The sequence below is a fragment of the Malaclemys terrapin genome, chromosome 2 (genome assembly GCF_027887155.1).
Source record: "Malaclemys terrapin pileata isolate rMalTer1 chromosome 2, rMalTer1.hap1, whole genome shotgun sequence".
Taxonomy (NCBI): Eukaryota; Metazoa; Chordata; order Testudines; family Emydidae; genus Malaclemys; species Malaclemys terrapin.
Genome location: NC_071506.1, coordinates 48770292 through 48794494, shown reverse-complemented (window position 1 = coordinate 48794494; position 24203 = coordinate 48770292). Strand labels below are relative to the sequence as shown.

At 40.8% G+C, this 24203-nt stretch overlaps 1 protein-coding gene and 1 non-coding gene across 4 annotated transcripts in view; both read left to right on the top strand.

Moving 5' to 3' along the window:
• Positions 1 to 9460: 9460 nt before the first annotated feature.
• Positions 9461 to 9533, top strand: TRNAT-UGU (transfer RNA threonine (anticodon UGU)). Its single transcript has one exon. It is a non-coding gene; the product is annotated as a tRNA-Thr (tRNA).
• A 2491-nt stretch (positions 9534 to 12024) lies between these two features.
• LRRCC1 (leucine rich repeat and coiled-coil centrosomal protein 1) overlaps positions 12025 to 24203 on the top strand; it is a 37557-nt gene continuing 25378 nt past the window's right edge. The window contains exons 1-7 of one of the 3 annotated variants that reach the window (XM_054018873.1): positions 12025 to 12261; positions 14034 to 14239; positions 14666 to 14731; positions 18223 to 18390; positions 21146 to 21315; positions 21412 to 21624; positions 23124 to 23326. In XM_054018873.1, coding sequence (XP_053874848.1) covers positions 12203 to 12261; positions 14034 to 14239; positions 14666 to 14731; positions 18223 to 18390; positions 21146 to 21315; positions 21412 to 21624; positions 23124 to 23326 — 1085 coding nt within the window. In that variant the 5' untranslated portion in view covers positions 12025 to 12202. Of the gene's footprint in view, positions 12262 to 14033; positions 14240 to 14665; positions 14732 to 17083; positions 17207 to 18222; positions 18391 to 21145; positions 21316 to 21411; positions 21625 to 23123; positions 23327 to 24203 lie in introns of those variants that run through there. The other 2 variants (XM_054018875.1, XM_054018874.1) reach the window with 2 other exon arrangements.

Here is a 24203-nt window from a genome sequence, read left to right as displayed (position 1 = left end):
GACAGAATATGAAAGTCTGTCCTTCATTCATAAAATCTATTACATATCAACTACATTTAAAAATCAGTATCACAGTTGCAAAGTCAAGCACTCAAAAGCTATGAAATTCCAGAATTAATGTTACCTGTGGAACCTTAATTCAGTCATCTTGTGCATATGCATTATGATAGTCTTTACTTACATCATCACTCACTTATTTCCCCCGCAGGACCCCTGCTTCATTTAGTGCATCGTCTCTACTTAGGATGGGCGAACTTCAATTTTTATAATTTGACTATATTTGTGCTGATTTTTCCAGGGGATTTCAAAAGGACACATCCCTGACCCAAAAGCTACCCCTCTGACAATTTCAAGTCCCTACTCCAAAGCAGGGGGGAGGAACGAAAGCTTGGCAAAGAAAAGATTACCAGAATATCTTAACATGGACACAACAACATATTTTTCCCTAGCCTGATTCTCAGAAATGGCTGAAACAGCTTAGGTGATATTTTCCCAAAAGATACAGCATGGGGCAGACACCCAGCATGAAAAATTTCAACACAAACAGTTTAAATTTAACAAAGTTATGGGGTCTTATAATGGGAAGTGTCAGGCAACCTTTATAATAGGTAGTGCTGTCCGCCCCACCAAAATGATAGTTAATGGAGGGAAGTTTGTTTTAGAAAGCAACTAAACCCAGACAGACTAGACCCCATGGGGTAAACACATTTCCCAAACACACTGAATAGGGCCATTAAAACGAAATGGCCCAGTCATCATCAAAACCAGTACATCCATAGCTGAGCCTGAATTTTACAAGTCGTGTTTGAAATTGCAGTTGTGAGCCCCATGGAACTGGGCTGGTTTAGGGGAGGGAGCTATCCACCGGGGATATCTATCCACAGACAGATAAATCCTTTGTGAGTATGTTAAGAAATATTTGCTTGTATAGTAATATCAGTTAGCAGTGTGAATTCTTTAATGACATTTTATACTGGCAAAAGCCCTAAAATAGACACCTTTATACCAGCGTAAAATGTGCTGGTATAGCTTATTTCATGCAGGGAACCAGTATAAACCATATTGGCAAAAACATTTTTTTTCATATGTAACCCATACACCTCTTGGGTGTGGTGTTCTGTCCCATCTAGTGGCAGAGAGAGAGAGAGAAATTAATGAGTTTGTTCTACAGCTTTAGCTAAGAGCCATGTGGCTTTTAGCTCATGCAGTAGAGTTTCATGCATTAAGCTCCACCAGTCCCAGATTCGATCCCCCCGATGACGACTGGAGTCTGTCGGTGTTGGCTCTTAGCTAAAGCTGTAGAGCAAACTCGTTACTCTCTCTCTAAGTGGTCTCAGTGCCACTAAATGGGACAGAACACCATACCCAGGAAGTGTGTGGGTTACACACAGATTCCAAGGGACCATTGTAGTCATCTAATCTGACCTCCTGCATAACACAGGCCCCTGAAATAATTCCTGTTTGAACTAGAGCATGTGTATTGAAAATAACATCCAATCTTGATTTTAAAATTGCCAGTGGTGGAGGATCCACTGCAACCCTTAATAAGTTGTTCCAATTGTTACCAGTTTCTTAGCAGTATCCAACCCTCACTGCTAAGAAATTATGGCTTGTTTTCAGTCTGAAATGTCTAGCTTCAATTTCCAGTCATTGGCTTTTCCCATTGGATCTGCTAGATTGAGGAGCCCACTATCTATTATTTGTTGCCCATGAAGATACTTGTAGGCTGTGATCAAGTCACCAGTTAGCCTTCTCTTTTTTAGACTGAATAGATTGCGCTCCTTGAGTCTTACATTAGAAGGCATATTTTCCAATCCTTTCATCATTCTTGTGGCTCTTCTCTGAATTCTCTTCAATTTATCAACATCCTTCTTGAATTATGGACATCAAAACTGGATACAGTATTCCAGCAGCAGTCTTACCAGTGCCAAATACAGAGATAATATAGTCTACTTTCTCCTACTCAAGATTCCCCTGATATAGGTTGTGTCTATACTAGGATGGTTTGAGTATAGTTGTTCTTGAAAGCAAGACCTAGGACTAACAGCTGAGAGACACTGTGACAGCAGGACAAACTGGTCTCCATATATAGGCATTATCCCAGAAGGGGGAATGAGAATGATGATAAGATGGTCATAACCTAGAGCTTGCTGTCTGGATCATATAAACTTTTTATGTTTTTTTCTGTAATGGAAGCTGAGAAAGACTCACATCTTAAAGCACGTTAAACCCCTGCACTTTCATTCTAAAGAGGCCTTAGTTCACTGTAGCTTAATACCTTTAATTTAGTCACGTTAACTTCACATCTTTTGTTGATTCATCTTTGCTTGCCTGAGTATCCCTGTATAGACATGGCCTTACCTAATTTAGCTCTCACCGAAGATAAATCTGGGTATGTTGAGACAACTATTTATTTTGTGTTAAATTATTTTCTGTCTAGTTTTTAATAAATCTCATTTTAGGGAAAGGATGCCGTGTGTGTCTAAATTTCACACAGTCCCATCTCTGAGGAGAAAACACACAGGTAACCTCTTAGAGAGAGGAGTACATCTAAAACCCAAACACCCCACTGTAATCTTGATCAAAAGGGCATGAACAGAAGGATCCACTCCCAGTAAAGTACATTGCAGACATTAAAACAGGTAATCCAGATAATCCATAAGTGGGAGACACCGAGAGACCAAACAGGAGACGGAGATGGTGGTGGCCTTTTGGTGACAATACGATAGAGACAGGCTCCAGGAATAGAACCAGGCCGGTAGTCAGTGCAGTAAGAGTGGGGAGGGATAGTTCGGTGGTTTGAGCATTGACCTGCTAAACCCAGGGTTATGAGGTCAATCCTTGAGGGGGCCACTTAGGGATCTGGGGCAAAATCAGTACTTGGTCCTGCTAGTGAAGGCAGGTGGCTGGACTCAATGACCTTTCAAGGTCCCTTCCAGTTCTAGGAGATGGGATATCTCCATTAATTTAATTTTAAAGTGGACAGGACATAGGGAGCTGTTTGGAGGCTGTTAACAAACAAGTAGATGGGTCAGCATTAGACACTGTCTCAGTATGCTGCAATCTCAAGGACTGAGATTGTTGCTGCCTTTCTTTCTATCACATGCCTTCCCAGGAATAGCTGTAATCCATCTCAAATCATCTCATTTACTTTACAGTATTTACTGAAAATTGTCTAATTATTACTCTGCAGAAAGTGTGATGATTTTTCTCTCTCCTCATCTTGAGTTTCTGCAACAAACCTGAGCAGACCTCTATCTGTAATATTTTGCATGCATTTTTAAGACTTGGTATTAGAATACTTCATCATTTGTTTTATTTTTCTTATGAATTACAATTTTCAATGTGTATTGATGTTCACACCTAGATGTATTGTGTGTTAAAAATGGCTACAAGTATATTGTTCTATTTGATTTTAGTGATTTTTTTTCTGTGAACAGTTCTCTCTTACAATATTTAGTTTTTGCTCCTCTCAGGCCTTGTGATTATTTTTATTTGGTTTGTCTTGGTATGGACGTGCTGTATTTGGTTTATTTTATTAAATACAAAGAAATACTAAACTAAAGAGGAGCTTAAAAGTCAGATACTACTGAGTTTGTTTTGCTGTTCATCTTAAATTATATTAATTTCCAGTACATAATTGGAGTACTTGTGGCACCTTAGAGACTAACAAATTTATTAGAGCATAAGCTTTCGTGGGCTACAGCCCACTTCTTCGGATGCATATAGAGTGGAACATATATTGAGGAGATATATATACACACATACAGAGAGCATGAACAGGTGGGAGTTGTCTTACCAACTCTGAGAGGCCAATTAAGTAAGAGAAAAAAACTTTTGAAGTGATAATCAAGATAGCCCAGTACAGACAGTTTGATAAGAAGTGTGAGAATACTTACAAGGGGAGATAGATTCAATGTTTGTAATGGTTCAGCCATTCCCAGTCCTTATTCAATCTTGAGTTGATTGTATCTAGTTTGCATATCAATTCCAGCTCAGCAGTCTCTTGTTGGAGTCCGTTTTTGAAGTTTTTCTGTTGTCAGATAGCCACCGGCAGGTCTGTCATTGAATGGCCAGACAGGTTAAAGTGTTCTCCACTGGTTTTTGAGTATTATGATTCCTGATGTCAGATTTGTGTCCATTAATTCTTTTGCATAGAGACTGTCCAGTTTGGTCAATGTACATGGCAGAGGGGCATTGCTGGCACATGATGGCATATATCACATTGGTAGATGTGCAGGTGAACGAGCCCCTGATGGTATGGCTGATGTGATTAGGTCCTATGATGATGTCACTTGAATAGATATGTGGACAGAGTTGGCATCGGGCTTTGTTACAAGGATAGGTTCCTGGGTCAGTGGTTTTGTTCAGTGATGTGTGATTGCTGGTGAGTATTTGCTTTAGGTTGGGGGGTTGTCTGTAAGCGAGGACAGGTCTGTCTCCCAAGATCTGTGAGAGTAAAGGATCATCTTTCAGGATAGGTTGTAGATCTCTCATGATGCGCTGGAGAGGTTTTAGTTGGGGGCTGAAGGTGACAGCTAGTGGTGTTCTGTTATTTTCTTTGTTGGGCCTGTCTTGTAGGAGGTGACTTCTGGGTACTCGTCTGGCTCTGTCAATCTGTTTTTTCACTTCAGCAGGTGAGTATTGTAGTTTTAAGAATGCTTGATAGAGATCTTGTAGGTGCTTGTCTCTATCTGAGGGATTGGAGCAAATGCGGTTATATCTTAGAGCTTGGCTGTAGACAATGGATCGTGTGGTGTGTCCTGGATGGAAGCTGGAGGCATATAGGTAAGTGTAGCGGTTAGTAGGTTTCCGGTATAGGGTGATATTTATGTGACCATCACTTATTAGCACAGTAGTGTCCAGGAAATGGACCGCTTGTGTGGATTGATCTAGGCTGAGGTTGATGGTGGGATGGAAATTATTGAAATCATGGTGGAATTCCTCAAGGGCTTCTTTTCCATGGGTCCAGATGATGAAGATGTCATCAATGTAGCGCAAGTAGAGTAGGGGTGTTAGGGGACGAGAGCTAAGGAAGCGTTGTTCTAAGTCAGCCATAAAAAAGTTGGCATGCTGTGGGGCCATGCAGGTACCCATAGCAGTGCCGCTGACTTGAAGGTATATATTGTCCCCAAATGTGAAATAGTTGTGAATGAGGACAAAGTCACAAAGTTCAGCCACCAGGTTAGCTGTGACATTATCGGGGATACTGTTCCTGATAGCTTGTAGTCCATCTTTGTGTGGAATATTGGTGTAGAGAGCTTCTACATCCATAGTGGCCAGGATGGTGTTTTCTGGAAGATCACTGATGGATCGTAGTTTCCTCAGGAAGTCAGTGGTGTCTCAAAGATAGGTGGGAGTGCTGGTAGCGTAGGGTCTGAGGAGAGAGTCCACATAACCAGACAAGCCTGATGTTAGGGTGCCAGTGCCTGAGATGATGGGGTGTCCAGGATTTCCAGGTTTATGGATCTTGGGTAGCAAATAGAATACCCCTGGTCGGGGTTCTAGGCATGTGTCTGTACAGATTTGTTCCTGTGCTTTGTCAGGGAGTTTTTTTAGCAGATGGTGTAGTTTCTTTAGGTAATCCTCAGTGGGATCAGAGGATAATGGCCTGTAGAATGTGGTGTCAGAGAGCTGTCTAGTAGCCTCTTGGTCATATTCCAATTTATTCATGATGACGACAGCACCTCCTTTGTCAGCCTTTTTGATTATGATGTCAGGGTTGTTTCTGAGGCTGTAGATGGTGTTGTGTTCAGCATGGCTGAGGTTATGGGGCAAGTGATGTTGCTTTCCACAATTTCAGCCTTTGCACGTTGACGGAAGCAATCTATGTAGAAATCCAGTCTGTTGTTTCGACAGTCCGGAGGAGTCCACGCAGAATCCTTTTTTTTTGTAGTGCTCGTAGGGGGGATTCTGTGGGTTAGTATGCTGTTCAGAGGTATGTTGGAAATATTCTTTGAGTCGGAGACGTCGAAAGTAGGCTTCTAGGTCACCGCAGAACTGTATCATGTTCGTGGGTCTGGAGGGACAAAAGGGGAGGCCCCGAGATAGGACAGACTCTTCTGCTGGGCTAAGAGTATAGCTGGAAAGATTAACAATATTGCTGGGTGGGTTAAGGGAAATACTGTTGTGGCTCCTTGTGGCATGTAGTAGTTTAGATAGTATAGTGTCCTTTTTCCTTTGTAGAGAGGCAAAGTTTGTCTTGTAAATGGCTTGTCCAGTTTTTGTAAAGTCTATCCATGAGGAAGTTTGTGTGGAAGGTTGGTTTTTTATGAGAGTATCCAGTTTTGAGAGCTCATTCTTAATCTTTCCCTGTTTGCTGTATAGGATGCTGATCAGGTGGTTTCGCAGTTTCTTTGAGTGTGTGACACAGTCTCTCAGCATAGTCTGTGTGATATGTAGATTGTAACGGATTTTTTACCTTTTAGTCCTTTTGGTATGATGTCCATCTGCTTGCATTTGAAAAGGAAGATGATGTCTGTCTGTATCTGTACGAGTTTTTTCATGAAGTTGATGGATTTCCACTCCATACGGCTAAATGCAGTGCCTTGCATAATGACAGGTTTCAGAGTAGCAGCCGTGTTAGTCTGTATCCGCAAAAAGAACAGGAGTACTTGTGGCACCTTAGAGACTAACAAATTTATTAGAGCATAAGCTTTCGTGGGCTACAGCCCACTTCAGAGTGGAACATATATTGAGGAGATATATATACACACATACAGAGAGCATGAACAGGTGGGAGTTGTCTTACCAACTCTGAGAGGCCAATTAAGTAAGAGAAAAAAAACTTTTGAAGTGATAATCAAGATAGCCCAATACAGACAGTTTGATAAGAAGTGTGAGAATACTTACAAGGGGAGATAGATTCAATGCTTGTAATGGCTCAGCCATTCCCAGTCCTTATTCAATCCTGAGTTGATTGTATCTAGTTTGCATATCAATTCCAGCTGAGCAGTCTCTCGTTGGAGTCTGTTTTTGAAGTTTTTCTGTTGTCAGATAGCCACCGGCAGGTCTGTCATTGAATGGCCAGACAGGTTAAAGTGTTCTCCACTGGTTTTTGAGTATTATGATTCCTGATGTCCATTAATTCTTTTGCGTAGAGACTGTCCGGTTTGGCCAATGTACATGGCAGAGGGGCATTGCTGGCACATGATGGCATATATCACATTGGTAGATGTGCAGGTGAATGACCCCCTGATGGTATGGCTGATGTGATTAGGTCCTATGATGATGTCACTATGAATAGATATGTAGATATGTGGACAGAGTGGCATCGGGCTTTGTTACAAGGATAGGTTCCTGGGTCAGTGGTTTTGTTCAGTGATGTGTGGTTGCTGGTGAGTATTTGCTTTAGGTTGGGGGGTTGTCTGTAAGAGAGGACAGGTCTGTCTCCCAAGATCTGTGAGAGTAAAGTACAGTACAGAATTGGCATTTCTAAAATTTACAGAGAAACCAACTAATTTAGATTTTATTTATTAACATATCCTCCTAACTGGCTTCAAAAAAACCCCACTGAGATTATCTTGTTATATGTTAGTTTACTTGTTTTCTGTTTAACTCAGATAAATGCTTGTTACTAAACTTTAATTAAACTTTTTCAAGTTTCATGGAAGGTATGTGTTTTTCTTTTATGTGTTGTCATAGTCGGAGTTGGAGAGTAAGGGGTGAAATAATGAAAATGTGTCTACAAAACCCATGAAAATTAAAGTTCTTGAAACTGCTGACTTCAGAAGCCACAAACCAGAACTAATGGTGGAGCTCAGTGAGTGTATAATTGATTATAAAATAAAATTCTTTTTAAAAGAATCAAGCAACCAAATTGCCTTTTTCTCAGTTAATGAAAGCAGAATCATTACCTATTAAAGAGAGTAGTTATTTATGCCAAGAGTCCAGTTTCTACAGCATGTTGTGACATCTTGTCCTGGCTGAGAAAATAACCCTAACTGCTAAACATGGCTGTAACATTAACCCAAGGTCTCACGTTACCCTTCCCAGACGATACACACAAGACCCTGTCTACCACGCAGCTATGCACTGGATACCCAGCTCTGTCATATTCACCTTCCCAGCACTGTCTAGAGACTTCACGCTCCAGATACAGGACAAAGATAAATAACTATAATAACCTAATGCATGTTTGTAAGACAAGCCTGAGTATCCCCTAGTACTTTGTGTAGTCTGAAAGGTTATATCATCATTGAAACAAAGTGCCAGATTGTTGTAATTTTTATACTCAACGGGGAACAACTACATTTTTGAGTGCCACCTAGTAAGCTGCTTCTGCCAGTAAAACGAGGTCATAGGAGGTTTATGAAGTAGAGTTAAGATTTATGTTGGAACCTTATCTGAGCAATTTCAGTTTTTCTGGCTTTTAAGGTTTTTGAACTACAGCCTTCTAATTTCCTGACCTTCAAATATATTTTAAGCTTAAATTTGAAATTTGTCACTATCAAATTCTGGTTTCTTGTTATAACTGTACCAGTCTTAGTTTTAATAGTTTAATAGTTTTAATTAATGTAATATACAGACCTTACGCTATCTTAAAGATTTTGGGGGGAATAACTATTGCTGTCACACAAAGAGAAGGATAGGTACTATGCCCTAGTTTTAAATACTTTCTTTCAATCTACTTTGACCAACAGTTTTCTCCACCACTTTATAATTTTTCATAAGCATTTTTGGCATGTATTTAATGGGACATTCCTGTGTTCCAACCTATACTTAATGTGGCTAGATAGAAAGGAGTCTGGAAAATGCAGGTTGTTGCTTGTACAGAATATATACTCTTTAATCTACATGTTCATATTCACTGTACTGTGGCCAAATTTTGTGATAACTTATCGCCCGAGCAATCCCACTGATTTTACTGGAAGTGGCTGGGATGCAGTGCAGAATCCAGCTTTAAAGCTGTAATGAATATTTCTCTTTCTGCAGTGGTTCCAAAGAAGTTTACTGCTGTTGAACTTCAGTGAGGGTACAAGAGTACAAGGAATGAGGAAGGGCTGAAGAGAATATTTAGTAGAAAATACTCAGTCTTCAATGCAGAGTCATGGGCAGTTATTTTTCTCTAGCAACCTGTCAGAAAGGAATAAATATTTATATCCCTCCCATTTTCCCACACTGTGTAAAGCCAGTAGAAAAATGAGGAACCTTCTTGCAGTACCATACACATAACAGATGGCTTGTGAACCTGTCCACAAGTCTGTTAGGACTTGCACACTTACTGTAATGGATATTTGTTTGGGCTGTCCCCCAAAGCGGACGCCAGTGGGGATGCTGCTCCCTGCCAAGAGAAGCCATGGCAGAAGGCTTAATAGTCGACCTGCGGGAGACGCTGAGAGGCCAACCAGACCAAAAACCCACCATCAAGTAAAACCGCCATCAGTCCTGGAGGACCCCATCACGCCCATTAGAATTTGAGTCAAATACCTTAACCACTCAGCCATATAAACTGAGGACTGGCTCCATAGCGCAGGGGTTAGCACACTGGTCTTGTAAACCAGGGGTTGTGAGTTCAACTCTCACTGGGGCCTCGGTAGCAGTTTTTGGCTGGGCCTGATGTCCCCCAGTGGTGAGGTGTGTGACTTGCACTCCATATGTGTATGGAAATATGCTTATGAGTGTGAATATAATGTAACTGAAATATGCCTTATGCAAAAGGTCTCTTCTAAGGTATCATTGCAAAGCTTAAAGAAGAACAGGAGTACTTGTGGCACCTTAGAGACTAACAAATTTATTAGAGCATAAGCTTTCGTGGACTACAGCCCACTTCTTCGGATGCATAATCAAAGCTTATAATCTACTGAGTGTGTTCATCTTATTTGTATGACTCTATCATTCTTGTATCTGAAGCCAGAAATATGAAGTATTACTCTGAAGTCCTAGTGTAGTTAAGCAAAGCATTAATGGTAGTTTAGAATCTTGATGGCTCCCATTGACCAGGACAATTGGTTGTAAATGGCTCTCTTTACTTGTAAGCCTTCCTGTATACGTGGGTGCCAGCCAATGAGTAATGAAGTCTCACAGGACATGTGAACATGTCACATGATACCGGAAGCCATCTTAAACCCGGTGCCCTTCCATTTAGAAGGAAGAGTGGAAACCCAGAGAGAGACAAAGGATTCCCGCCATGTGCCAAGGATATAAAAGGGGGTGGAACAGAAAAAAGGGGGCGGCAGTCATGAGAAAACCCCTTGTGACCGCCTGAGCTGGAACTAACAAGAACTGTACCCGGGGAAAGGATTGGGCCCAGATTAAGAAGGAGTCTTATCTGTGAAAGAAGCTTATTGGACCATCTCTGAGGGTGAGATTTACCTGGATTCAGTTTCTTAAACGTATGAGGCTGAGACTTGTGTGTTTTGCTTTATCTTGCTTGGTAACTTACTTTGTTCTGTCTGTTATTACTTGAAACCACTTAAATCCTTTCTGGCGAGCACCCAAAATCTGGCCCAGCAGAACATGGACTTCTTGGGACATCGTCTATGCGCCCGCTGCCTTGAGCGCGTGACCGTTGCAGGCGCAGCATCACTTAGGTAGGCATGGTCGGGGAGGGGAGACGGGAGACCAAGAGAAGATCGATAGTCAGCCTTTGGAGAGTCCTATCCTGCGCTGGGCTCAGCTGCTAGTCCTGGCTGGGCTCTTCCCCTGCAGAGCCTCCTGTGCCGAGTTACAGCCACCCCTATATTTCTCTCCGAGCTGCAGGAAGCTCTGCAAACACCCACCACCACGTCCCTCCCCCACTTCCTGCACCCATGTCCGGGGGGTAGGGGGAGCTGCACAGTGATCTCCCACCTCTGTGCAGCTAGTGGCTTGTTCTCCCAAATGCCATGCTGGAACCTCCACATTTATTTGACAAATAATATTTGCAGAATTTTAAAATATTGTGTGCAGAATTTTTAATTTTTTGGTGCAGAATGCCCTCAGGGGGTATGATTTACCTGAGCCGCCTAGCTCATGACCCCTGCCTTTGAAATCCACTGGCATGGAAGAAGGCCAGTGCTGCACTGCAACACAGAGGGCCAGGCTGGGTGCACAGATCCCTTCGTATCGGGAGCAGAGCGTGGCCAGTATGGAGCCGCCACTTAAGCAGAGCACAGCTCATGTTCGTGGGGAATCTGGCTCTAAAGACTTTGTATAAATCCTGGCTCAGGGTTTTGTGCGTAGCAGAACAGCAGCCTCGTTGCCACCTATGGAAAGTGGGCCCTCGACCCAAGACTCTCTCCCTTTTCCCAACAGCCCTGCTCCGGGTGGCCCTTCAGTGGAATGGTCAATGTGTCCTCAGCCCAGGTGTGATGAATGAAGTGCAGAGGAGTTCCTTTTGATGGACACCCAGCCAGCCAGTTAGCTGTAAAATCCCTTTTGGTAGCTGTTCTCTGCTTGCTTTATCTGTCCTTCCTGGGGTGGCTGAAAACATTGGCATGAAACTGGTGCACAGCTTCTGGATTTGCTGCCGCTGCTTATGCCCAAGGGTCATGGAGAGGCTCACCTCTTCCACACCACCATTGCTTTTCCCATCATAATAGACTCCTTCAGGCCACTCAGCTTTGTCTCTCTCCTGGGCTGTAAACTGGAGAACCTTGATGTCTTGGGAATAAAAGGGCTTTAGAGAATTAACATGGTATACTTTAGGTATACTGAAAGCAAATGAAAAATTCCCCCGTCACTATGACAAATCTCCTGAGTTTGTGAGTCTGACTCCTCCTGATGGTTGAACACTAAGGCTTAGTAATGCAGAGATTCTGCACGGCGAGCACCAGGTCAGCCTTGCCTCGCACCAACTCCGTGATTACCGGGCTGCAACCCGGGGCTATAGCGGTCACGTCTACACTGGGGCGCTCGGGTTTAAGGCTCCCAGTCATGCTGCAGCCCACAGGTCAGCGGCCCCAGCAGCGCGACCAAAACAAGGCCAGACAGAACCACGTAACATTCGTTAATGCGCATGCTCAGAAACTACAAGGTCTCGGAAGGAACTTGTTCTGGGGGCGGCGCCACCGGCCTCTCTCTGGGAGGGGAGGAGGAATCGCGACGGCTTGCGGTGGGGGGTTGCTTTACCGCTCTGTGTCGTAACGGCCTCTGACCCAGCCGTAAAGCCCCACTCCCAGCGATGTCGTTGGATCTGGGGAGATTTAAAGTGAAAGGCGCCAGAATCCGCTGCTGGCTGCCTGGCTGCCTCCTGTAGGCGGCAGAGCCGCCGGCCGGCACCATGGCGAGGGCTGGCGCCGTGCTTGGGGAGCTCAGCCTCATGGACAAAGGCATTGAGAGGTGAGGGAGCCGCGGGGAGCCCCGCCGGGGGCGGGGAGTTGCGGGCTTTCCCCCGCTGGCTGGGCGGAGGGCTCCCAGGGACCTCGCCGGCGGGAGTCCGAGGAGTGGTCGCTAGTGAGGGGCGGAGTGCGCCCGGGCGGGGGGGTCTCAGGAGGAGACGGAGCGATGATGTCGATATTTCGATAACGGTGGGGCTCGGGAACAGGAGCGGGGAGACGTGCTCCTGCTGGATAGGGTCCGCTTTGGCGTCCCCCCAGGAGCGGGGCCTGCATGAGAAGGGCGCACTGGGCCCCGGTATTGCCAGTGCACTTTCAGAGCTCACCTACACTCGCAGGAAGGGGCAGAGCTGTGACGAGCCCTATTGGATTTGCCTTTTATGTTCTTCGTGCATCCATTTCACATCCCCTTGCCATTTATTGTAGTCTGTCATTTATAGCGATTGTGTGCTCCATTTTCCTGGACTGTATTTTAAAGAGTTTTCCATTGTACTAATTGTGTGACCTACACTGCCTGAGTTTCTGGATTAGAAATGCTGCACTTTCTGTTTAACACTTTAGCTCCAGTTAATATGTGCTCACGCTTAGATACTGTTGTCAACGTTACTTGAGCTACTCCATAATCTTTTATAGTGGGGTGTTAACGTAAATCCGCTTCTAAAAGTAAGCCGAGTAGCAAATCTTAAATCACTTTGCCTACAAAGGTTGGTATCAAGTACATATTAAATATTAAAGTGCCTAAACAATAGCACATTTCTTTGCTTCACAGACTTGATAGTCTTTTAAAAACTTTTAGAAATAGAATCTCAGTATAAAAAGACCTAAGTCCTTTTACTTGAGCCTGGGCAATAACCTGGCTGTAGTCAAACAAACACTTTTGAACAGAGACAGAAATATGCTCTTTGAGGACAAAACCAAGGCGGCAAGTTCTTTAGTACCCTAACTAAACTCTACAGTTTTTCCTAATTGTCCACCACATTTAAGATGAGAGCATTGTAATTAATGTAGGTGGCTAGAACAGAATTTTTGTTTTAAGCATGTTTTTTATGAGAGACAGTGTGAGCAGTAGGCGTGGTCTAAATGGAAAAAATTCGGTTGATTTAACTACAAGAGTTGGTTGTGAAAAATTCACACCCTATAGCAGAGTAGTTAAGTTGATCTGAGGCTCCGTCTACACTAGAAACTTCAAACCGCTGCTCCCGCAGCAGCACTTTGAAGTGCAAGCGAGCGCTGGGAGAGAGGTCTCCCAGTGCTCCTGGTAATCCACCTCCAGGACGGGAGTAACACCCCCCTGAGCGCAGCAAGTTTCAGTGCTGTAAAGTGGCAGTGCACCAGCACTGGGAGCTGTGTTCCTTGTGCAGGTGTTTGTTTTTGGTTTTGTTTAGAGAGAGAGCTGTCCCAGCACTGTGCCACAACCACACAAGCCATGTTAAAGCACTGCCACAGTAGCGCTTTAGCGTTGCCAGTGTAGACTAGCCCTCAGATACAGAAAAGGTCTACTAACTTTTAGCTTTTTGTGGGAAGGAGGGCTAAAGATACTGGTAAGTATAGTGGATTATTTTCAAGTTTAAATATTGAGAACCTTAAATGTAAGGCAGATTATTTTGATTTGCTATAGTACACTATTCTACTTGAATAAAATATTTTTTTAAATAGTGATGTGTAAAATTTGTGATTTGCACCCCTTAAAATGTTGGTTAATTTGAGATTTAGACATGTTTTATAAGTTAATTATCTTAAGACCTCTTAATTAATACTGGGTATTTTCATTTATAGCTTGTTGGAGATAACTCTAAGTTCAGAACTTCACACAATCAACCTACATTGTAACCAAATCTCGAAGATTGAAGGGCTTGGCCATATCCTGAATTTGCAGCATTTAGACTTGTCATCTAATCAAATAAATCAAATCGAAGGACTAAGTACCCTAACTAATCTTCGCACTTTAAATTTATCCTGTAATTTGATAACAAAAGTAGAGGGTTAGTATATTTTTTTGTTTTCTTTCCCTTTAACATTTTATGAGCCTCTTCTGAAATAATTGTGTTGAGGTTTGATTCAAGAAAGATCTTAAGCCTGTGATTGAAGTTAAGCAAGTGCTTAAACTCCATTGAAGACAAAATCCCATATTGGATTAAATTGAAGAAATAATAAACAAATCATTCTAAAGGACATCATGGCAATATTTCCCAGTTGATTATTTAAATTAGGTTAAAAAGTTTATTTTAAAACGTTGATCTTCATTCTTTTTAAATAATACCAACCACAGTGTATCATAATAAACATAGTTTATATTTGTCATTTATAGTGTCTAGTCTGTCTTCCTTATTTTACCAGTCAGGCATGTTTATCTCCTGAGTATTTTTTTTAAAGCTCTTGCACTAACTTTTTCCCCCCACTTTGTTTAGGACTGGAAAAGCTACATAATTTAAGTAAACTGAATTTGTCATACAACCGCATACATGATCTTACTGGTAAGTGGATCTGGCAGTGATGTTTTCACAATTAATATAAAATATCTGACCAAATATAGTCGCAAAGAACTAAAGGATAAGAAATGCAGGACATTGGATGTCTCAGGAATTTACTACCATTGGAATATGAAGCTTTTAATTTTTAGATTATAGGTTCAAATCCTGACTAGGTCACTACTGGCTGAAATTAATTACCATTTAACAATTAGGTGGCTAATGTGAAATGTATTAATAATTTTAAAAGAGGGGTGCACAGTCACTTGAACCACCATTTGCAATAGACCTATGTTCCTCTTGTTGGTAGTATCATCAGAGAGACCAAAGATTGTAGACATGTTTAAATACTTTTGCTGAAGCAGAGTGGGACTCTTGAGTTGCTTGGTGCTGTAACTGTGCTGTCAATCTTTCATGTACAATGAGCACTATATTCACTTTTAGAAAAACAAATACAAAATGTTTTAAACACGGGAGAGTTCAGAAATAGTACAGCAGGAGGGAGGCCTGGGTTTTATTTTCATTTCTGCCACTGTCTTGCTGTGGTAACTTCATGTGTAAAATGCAAATTCTTCCCAACTTGATAAAGCACTTCAAGATACTCTGTATCTGGGTATCATAATTCAGAGTATTATTACCAGGAGAGTACTATCGTAATAGTTCTGTTATGTGAAACCTTTCATCTGAGGTTCCCAAATAACTTTTTTAATCACTTGCCCTCACAACACCCCTGTGAGGTAGGCGTCTGACATTTTGCATATTTTAGGTACTTTTTGAGCACAGAAGAGAACAGTCTCTCTGAAAATGAATTTTTAGGCTAGCTTCCTGGAGTAGACATCATATCTTATTTTTGGTCACAGCATGTAGGCAGCAAATTCAAAGTATATGCTGTTAACAGTAATATACAATGATAATGAGTCATATCAAGCTGTCTTGGCACTAAATAGAGAAAATGTTCCCAGTGGTGCTTGCAGTATTTATCATCTACAAAACATACAAGCCTGACATCAACACACAAATGTATTTACACATGGTATGTGTGTTGCCACTACTGTTGTGAGAGCACCATCATGAAATCTTTGCATTTAATTTTGTCTGCAGTGATGCACTCTTTGCTGATGCAATGCCATTGTGTATGGAAATTGCAGACATAGCAGCCCTGTCAGTTGAACTGACCTTCCCATCACAGTGCCATAGTGATTTTCGATAAAACCACTGGGGGCGTGGGGGGAGCAGCTGGGGCTGGGAAGAGCTGGGTGGGGGGTTGGGCAGAGCCAGGCATGGGACCACTGGGTGACAGAGCAGGGATGGGGGTAGCAGGTGGGGTGCAGGGAAGGGAAGGAGCCAACCTGGGCACAGGACCACTGGAGGGAAGACTCGAGATCAGACTTGGGATTCAGCAGCTGCTGGTCCAACATCTGCAGCAAAGGCACTGGTAGCCCCCCGCTGGGCACCAGACAGGCTTTGTCTGGGGTCCACCAGGAAGGAGAAGGGCAGGGTGGGTCTGAGAACGGGAGGGTGTTGCGATGACAGCACTGGGGCCGGAGGAGGGGTGTGTGGTTTTTAAAGCTATTTTGATTTGGGGCTGGTGGCTGTTCTTTGGGGTCATGTGGCTGATCTCATTAGGGGATTGTTGCTGGTATTTGGAGATGGGATGGGATGATTGGAAATCAGGGCTTTGGAGATGAGTTGAGGGTGAGGATGTGTTGCTATTGGACCCTTGTAGAGGGAACAGTGATGGAGTCTCACCAGAGCATTTATGTATGTTCAGTAATAATCCTGATGGATGCTCCATAACTGACCATTTTTAAATCAAGATTTAAAAGATCTGCTGTGGGAATTATTTTGGGGAAGTTCCATGGCCTGTGTTATGCAGGAGGTCAGACTCACTAGGTGATCACAATGGTCCCTTCTGGCCTTAGAATCTATGAATTACATATGTTCAACTAGGGATCACTTCATCCTCTTTCAGCAGGTCAGCAGCAACTGAGGTATTACTCAGCAGGAACCATAAGCACAGTAGCTGATTATCTATGATGTGTTCTTGTACTAATAGGCAGTATTTAGACCTTGAGAACCAAAGACAAATTTTACATAAATGCAGTATTTTAGCATGCTTACTTCATTAGCTACCTTCACCTGTATTATGTTTGCAAATCTATATCCCACTGAAGAATATTTTACATTGTGAAATTTACCAGTATAGCAAATAACTATAGAAATAGCTTTGTGGTCTTCTGTCAGATGCTTGACATTCTTTTAATGAACTTCCTGTCCGTTTTTTTTACTCTCTTTTTAATTAAACCTGTAGATTTGTAATCCTCACGCTTAATTTGGCCATGAATACTAAAATATATAATCCAGTGATGGAAACATGAATTAATATGTAGTCAGATGACACAGGGCTTACTCTTACAAGCAACTTGCAGGATCATGACCCAAGTTTCACAACTGTGAGGCAAATGCAGACTACTTCTTAGGGTATGTCTACACTAGAAACTTAATTTACAACCATGCAGTAATTACTGTGTTGGTGCATGTCTATACTACCCTTCTTGGGTCAGTGGTGGGTGTCCTCACCAGGAGCACTGCCACTGACCTACAAGGGGCAGTGTGGGCAGCTGAGAGCCTGGTCTCTCAGTCCGCTCTCAGCTCCCTCCTGGAAGCCCGGCTGCCCAAAAGGCTCCTAGTGGACTAATGCCCCCCCTCCCTGTTCCCCACCTTAGTGGCTTCAGATAGTACACATGCAGCGGAATTGGAGGTAGTGGCAACTAGACATGAGGGAGCACTGTTTTCACAGTGCTGAGTCTTGTCTTAGTAAGTTTCCTGTGCGATAGTGCTTGTGAGGGAGAGAAGAGGAGGAGTTGGTTGGGGGTGGAATACGGGGGAGGTACTGCTGAGTAAATTCCCATGAAGGCATCCACTAAAGTAGCCTTCCTGGAGCTGCTCTATTATTGTACTATTTACAATGTCCATAGAAGTACAGTAATTTTTTTTTAAATTAAAACCTTTTCAGTGAACTATTTCCAAAATAAGAAGTGTGATTAGACTTATTTTTAGTCACATTTTTAATCCTACATATCTCTTTAAGGATTCATTTACACAATAAATATAACTTTTATTCTAAGTGCTGGCCCTAACTAGGCTGAATAGAGTGTAAACTGCAATCTTAGTAATGCACTTTGCATTTACTAAAATAGATCTTCAAGCAGAATATTCTCTATTTTTAAACTGATTTTTTTTTTAAACTGACAATATAATCCCTTTTAAAAGTTACTTCTCAAAATTAACCTTAATGCAATATTGTCTTATAATGGATAAATCTTGGGAGGGAAGTGGGGCAAATGTTGGATAATTTCAGGGTGTAAAATATTTTAAAGTATTTTTTTTGTTGATAGCTTTCCTGTAAAATGCCATATACCAACTTAGGAAATGTTTGTTCTTAAATACTTATTTGTAATAGAAGTCACTGCTTTGTATTTTTCTAAATTTTACAGGATTTCTAGATCTTCGTGGAACCTGTCATAAAATTAGTCACATTGATCTCCACAGCAACTGCATAAGTAGTATTAACCATTTACTCCAATGTATGATGGGACTGCACTACTTGACCAATCTTACTTTAGAAAAAAATGGAAAGGGCAATCCAGTCTGTGACACAACAGGTATGAATAATATACTAGATAATTACTTTGAACTCTAGTTACTGTCCAAACATCAGTGGCTTCTGTGTCTTGTAAACCTGTGATCTAGTTTCTGCAGCTAGTAGCTTGATTCATAAATTATGGCCAGCCATCAAAAACCTAAATTCTGTCATACTGTGGTGACCTTTGTGATCAAATCTCTCTACTCCCTGATTCATTCTGTCAAAACCATTGAAGTTTTTCTTCTTTTCTACCTATACAATATACCATGCATGCTGAAAGTAGTCTTTTTTTTTTTTTTTTTGTTACTATTATTTTTTGCTACATTTAAACATTAAGGCCTGATCAGAGAAACTGATTATTTTCAAGAGCAGCGGTTGTCAAAGGTCAGCTGAAAACTGGCTGGTCATCTGGTGCTGCCTGTTCATGTTTCCAGCTGCAAAATAGCATTAAGACATCTAAACACATTAATTGGTGTAGCAGGGATTTTAGTCAGTTGCAAATGGGCATAGAGGAGTTCTATGAAACAGTCTGTATTAAAATGTGGATCACACTGTGAACAAAATTTGAGAACTAAAAAAAATTTATCTTCAGGTCCTTAATAGAATTGTACCAGGGTGTTCTCAACATGTTCAGAGAAATGTCATGATATAACTAAAATATGACTCTGTTCTGCATGCTGGTGATGAGTGATACTACTTATGAGATGCGTGCATAACTGATAACTTAAGGAATCAATTATGATCCTCTAAGAACTAAGTTTGTCCCAATGTATTCAGTGGTACCATTCCAGGACACAGTGAGCCTGAACTAAAATTGTGAATTAAAAGAAACAATTAAACTTAATATGTAGTAGACTGATTAGGAAAAGGCATTTTTAAATATGACCGGATTAAACTGAAAATATTAGTACAGAAAGAATGCCTTGGATAAATGTTATGCTGATAATTTTGAGTCACACTTCAATTATCTTTAGCATGAAGGTGTTTATAACAGTTGCCAGTAATGAATACTATAGTTAAGGTTGAAAAAACAGTTTCTGTAGTATACATCTGGAACTGCAGGTTCATACTGTCCAAAATCTTATCTTCAGTCCAAACAGTGATCCATGTTTGGTTTCTGCACAGAGATGACATTTTTGGAAAGCTTGTGCAAAATCTGTGCCTTTGTTGCATTTAAAAAAAAAAATCAGTGATTTTAAAAACAAAAACAAAAATTGAAAAAAATTGGATTTTTTTATATAAACCATTTGAAAATAAGACAAGCTATGTTAAAATAATTTAAATAAAAATGTAATATTAAAGCAGTACATGTTTGTTGCTGAAGTTGTAAAGAAAGAAAATCAAACTGCTGGCTAAGCACTGAAGTCTCTGGAACCAGTTTGTTGAAGTGCTACATCAGCCTTTGACAGCAGTAGCTTCATTGGCAGGTGCTAAGTGTCACAGTTTCAAGGAGTTACTCCACCTTCTGTGGTCTGCTCCAGGAATGCCCCTCAGGTTCCTCTCTCTGTCACTTCACTCTGGGTAGGGACCCACGTCCCACTCCTTTCTGAGCAGTGGTTTGAGGCTGCAGTACCCTTTCACTTCACTGTGTTTATTCCACACAGGCTTGACAAACATCCAGCCTCTGGACAGTGACAGGTTACTGGTAAAATATCTCTTTCAAAGTAGAGTATATTTATTTAAGTACAAAAGCATACAGAGAAAATGTACAGAACAGTAAGAGATGTAGATGAATACTAAACATATCACACATCAGTCTTATGGGGACCATGGCAGGTTTAATTCTTCCAGCTCTTCAGCCGGGCTAGGACACTCGTGGACCACAGATCAAGTCTGTTTGTTGAATCCAAAAGGAAAGCCCCTCTGTCAGGTTAAATGAAACCTTTATGCTCCAAAAACCTTTTGTTTTCTTGGGCCTCTGGTACCTGTTTGAACAGTATATATATCAATCACCCCAAGGGTGATCCTTCTCTGGAGCTGTGTACAATCCCAGAGACTGCAGTAATCACCCCACGCTGTTTTTAGTTCCTGGAAGAGCTGTGGTAAAGCTCCCCTGTGGAGTGAAATAATTCCTAACTCACAATGATTCACAAAATAGTCATATATTTAATATAAACTTAATACAAAGATAATATATCTGGTTGCAGTATCTGTTACACAGAGAATATTTTCTTCATTTCAGTTTAATTAGTTCAAGTCAATGACTAGTTTATTGAAAGTTAAGAAATTTATTGGGAGTTGAAAAAAGCAGGAAAACTTGTTTTTCCTCTTCCAATCGGTGAATAAAGAGATGAGATTCACTAGGTCTGAAATCTTAAAAGGAGATTGTTTCTAGTCACCATCACTTCAGCTCCCCAACAACAGATAATACTTCCTTTTGCTTAATAAATTCAGTTGGTTTATCAAAACACGTCTTGTATTTTTTCTTACATATCCAGGACATACAAGGTAGTTTTATTCAATCCTCATGCAAACATTGGTGTAGCATGCGTACACTGGGGTTTGCCCAGTGCAGCTACATCACTGTAGCTACAACAATGCAAAAAAAAAAAAAAAAAAGCCCAGTGTGGTTAAGGCTTCAATTATCAACCTCCTGGAGGATTTTGTTCTATAACGTTTCCTGTTGACTGACTGCTTTTACTGGGGGAAGGCATTTGTGGCTCTTGCTTTTAATGTTGTATATTTTATTTCTAATAGAAGGCTTGGTGCCTAGAATCTGGCAGGCATCTTTTATATTTTAAATTGAAATAAATTTATGAATAATTCACCTAAAGGTTACAGAGAGATCATCCTTCAGACTTTGCCTCAGCTAACAGTCCTTGATGGAAGGAATGTATTTGGTGAACCAGTAAACTTGAAAGAAGAGAATTCATCAGATTTGCAATGTTTAGAAGGTCTCTTGGATTGTTTGGTTTCATCCAGTCCCCCCTGCCATGAAGAACAGGTGCTCTCACTGCTATTTTTCAAGTGTAAAAACTGTACTAACTTAATTATTGCTATGTTGGATATAATTATTGAATGTCTTTTTTATTTATTTAAGAGTTGTGTTAACTTGCGAGTGATCACCCCTCATATTGATAAGGTGTTAGCTCAGTTTCGACAACGTGCAAGTATACCAACACAAAGTACCTTCAGTTCTTCTTCAGAACCAGTCTCCTCTTCAGAACCAGAAAGGGCTAAAATTGATAATGACTTATACAGTGAGATGAGGATCAAAAAACTAGAGGATCAAATTTCACAGCTCTTGCAGAAGGTAACTAGTCTTAAGGTACATCACATTTACACAAAAAGGCCTTTTTTATGTTTCAGATGTGCATCTGTGATAAAAATCCAGGCCTTGCTGGCTGATGTCGGTGTGGCAGAGTGAGGAGAGAAATGCGTATATTAATGTGTGTACACTAATTTTAGAGGTAATCAGATGCCATAAGTGATGAAGGGACAATATAAGAACATTCATAAACTTGAAAAACTGTAGACAATACTTACAACAGATCATAGGAATTTGCGTACTGGATCAAATGTGTGGTCCATTTAGTCCGTTATGCTGTCTGTTATCTGATCATGTTGGGTATGAAGTTAATATTTTTCTTTAATCCTTTGACACATGCCACAAAGCAGTCAGAAATATGAAAAGTGATAAAATCCTAGCACTGTGAAAGTTAATAATGCTACAAAATAATGGTCCAATTGGTTTGAATTTACCTTTGGGGGAGGGCGGGATATTTTCCAGTGTATAGTGGTGGTTTTTTGTTTTGTTTTATAATGGTAGTACATGGTGTCCCTGGCATATTTATAAGATCTTGGCTAAATGCACACAAGCAATAGATGCAGTTGTTTTCCATGTCCACCAAGGGTAGGACTAGAACTAATTTGCAGCAAGGGAGATTTCCAGTAAATGTTAGGACCGCTTTCCTAACTATAAGGATAATTTAGCAATGGAGCAGGCTGTCATTGGTGGCTTTTAAGAATAAGTTAGCCCCTCACAGACAAAATGTTTGTCTAGGTATGTTTAATTCTGCCTCAGTGCGAAGGGGATGGAGTAGATTACCTCTAGAGGTTCCTTCCAGCTTTACATTTCTATGATCTCTGGTTATGAACAAACTTGGTAAAATAAATTAATACATGAGGTGCTGTCTGACACCTACATCTGTAGAGAGTTGAACCAGTATAATTTCACAGGGCATGATTTTGGGGCACATACTTTTTGTTCAATGCTGGGCCCTAATCCTCAGAAGATGGGATGAACTAAAATAGAGGGTCTTCAGTTTTGTAGATCCTCCATCCTGATGTGGGAGCAAATTATTAGTGTACTTTATTCCCATGTTTATGTTTATAACTTTGTTGTCAGATAACTTTATATTGGGGATTATTTTTTTTCCCTTCCATGTGAACAGAAAATAGTTAAGAGTTTTAACTATTCCTTATGAGAAACTACTTTTTAACAACCTTCCTTGGTAACTGCAAAAGTTTCAAAGAGTAATGAGTAAGCAATTACACCTGATCTGGCACACTGTTCTGCCAGCATAGCTAGATTTCCTGCATGGAAAGGAAAGGCTGAAATGGTTGGCTGACAAAGGGGGAGAAATGTAGCTAATTAGCTAGAGTCTGTGGAATCTTCATTAGTTAATCTACTTCTATCAAAGCCATTTCATAAACCCTAATCCTTCAGAGTAGATTTGAAAAAAATCACTTAAGTAACTTTATTTTATTTATTTTTTAGACTAACAACTTTTTACTTGTTTTTGTTCTTAGGTGTCTAATTGTTCAAGAACAGGCACTCCTTTGAAAGTTCTTAAAGCAAAGAGAGACACTGATCTGACTTCTGAGAGTGAGTGTGAAAGTGGAAAAGAGAACAACAGAAAGGTGGCTAAAAGAAGCAAGATCCCTAATTATTGTAAATCTACTTTGTCTACTAAGCACCATGCTAATCATCTGAAAGGCAAAATAACTGACAGGTACTTTCAGATCGGACACAAAAATATCCAAAAGGTTTTAAAAGATTGAGTACTTCCTGAATTAATTTAGCTCTAACTTGAAATTTTGTGTTTGAGGTGATAAAGGTGCTTGATGCCTGTAGTGATGATTTTTATAGCATTAATGAAGTTCCCAGTTTTTAGAAATTTCATTCATGTTCTCTTCATTGGTTAGTGCAATGTTTCCTAAACTTCTGAAAGCTTTTCCTCTTCAGGAAAATATAATCAATTAACCAGCTGTTGTGTTCTTCCTGTAACCCCATCAGGGTTGGGGTTTTTTGTTTGATGGTTTAGTTGTTTTTGTTTTTTAACTCCATATTCTGCCTCTTTTTTTCCTAATATTAGTCTTTCATGCCCTCCACTTTGAGAAATGATGGGGTAGATTGGTGCAGATTTTAGTTTATTTATTTATTTTCTTACATGCTTTGCATAGTGAATGGTTAATTAACAAAGTTGACACCTGAAATATCCTCACTGGCATCTGAGTTAACTCCCATTTAAATGAACAGGACAGTTCATATCACATATTGCTTTAGGCTCCATGAGAACTCAAGCAGACATTGCTGCATTGATGTACTTGTCATGTTTTTGAAGGTTCTCTATAACCATGACAACCAAAGACATTTTTTTTTAATGAAAGCTCAGACTTTGATGAAACGAATGTAGTCCGTTCATACATCCCTGGGTAGTCCTTTGTGCTTCCCACAGAGGGTCATGTCCAATACTGTGGGAAGTATTGAATTAGTAGATGGCTGTGATGACAGATTGTATTGAACTCTGTTTTTCCTTCAATACATGCAGTACTTCCCTTTAAAAGTAAAACACTGTGGACAGAGTGATACTTAATTGCTATAACATG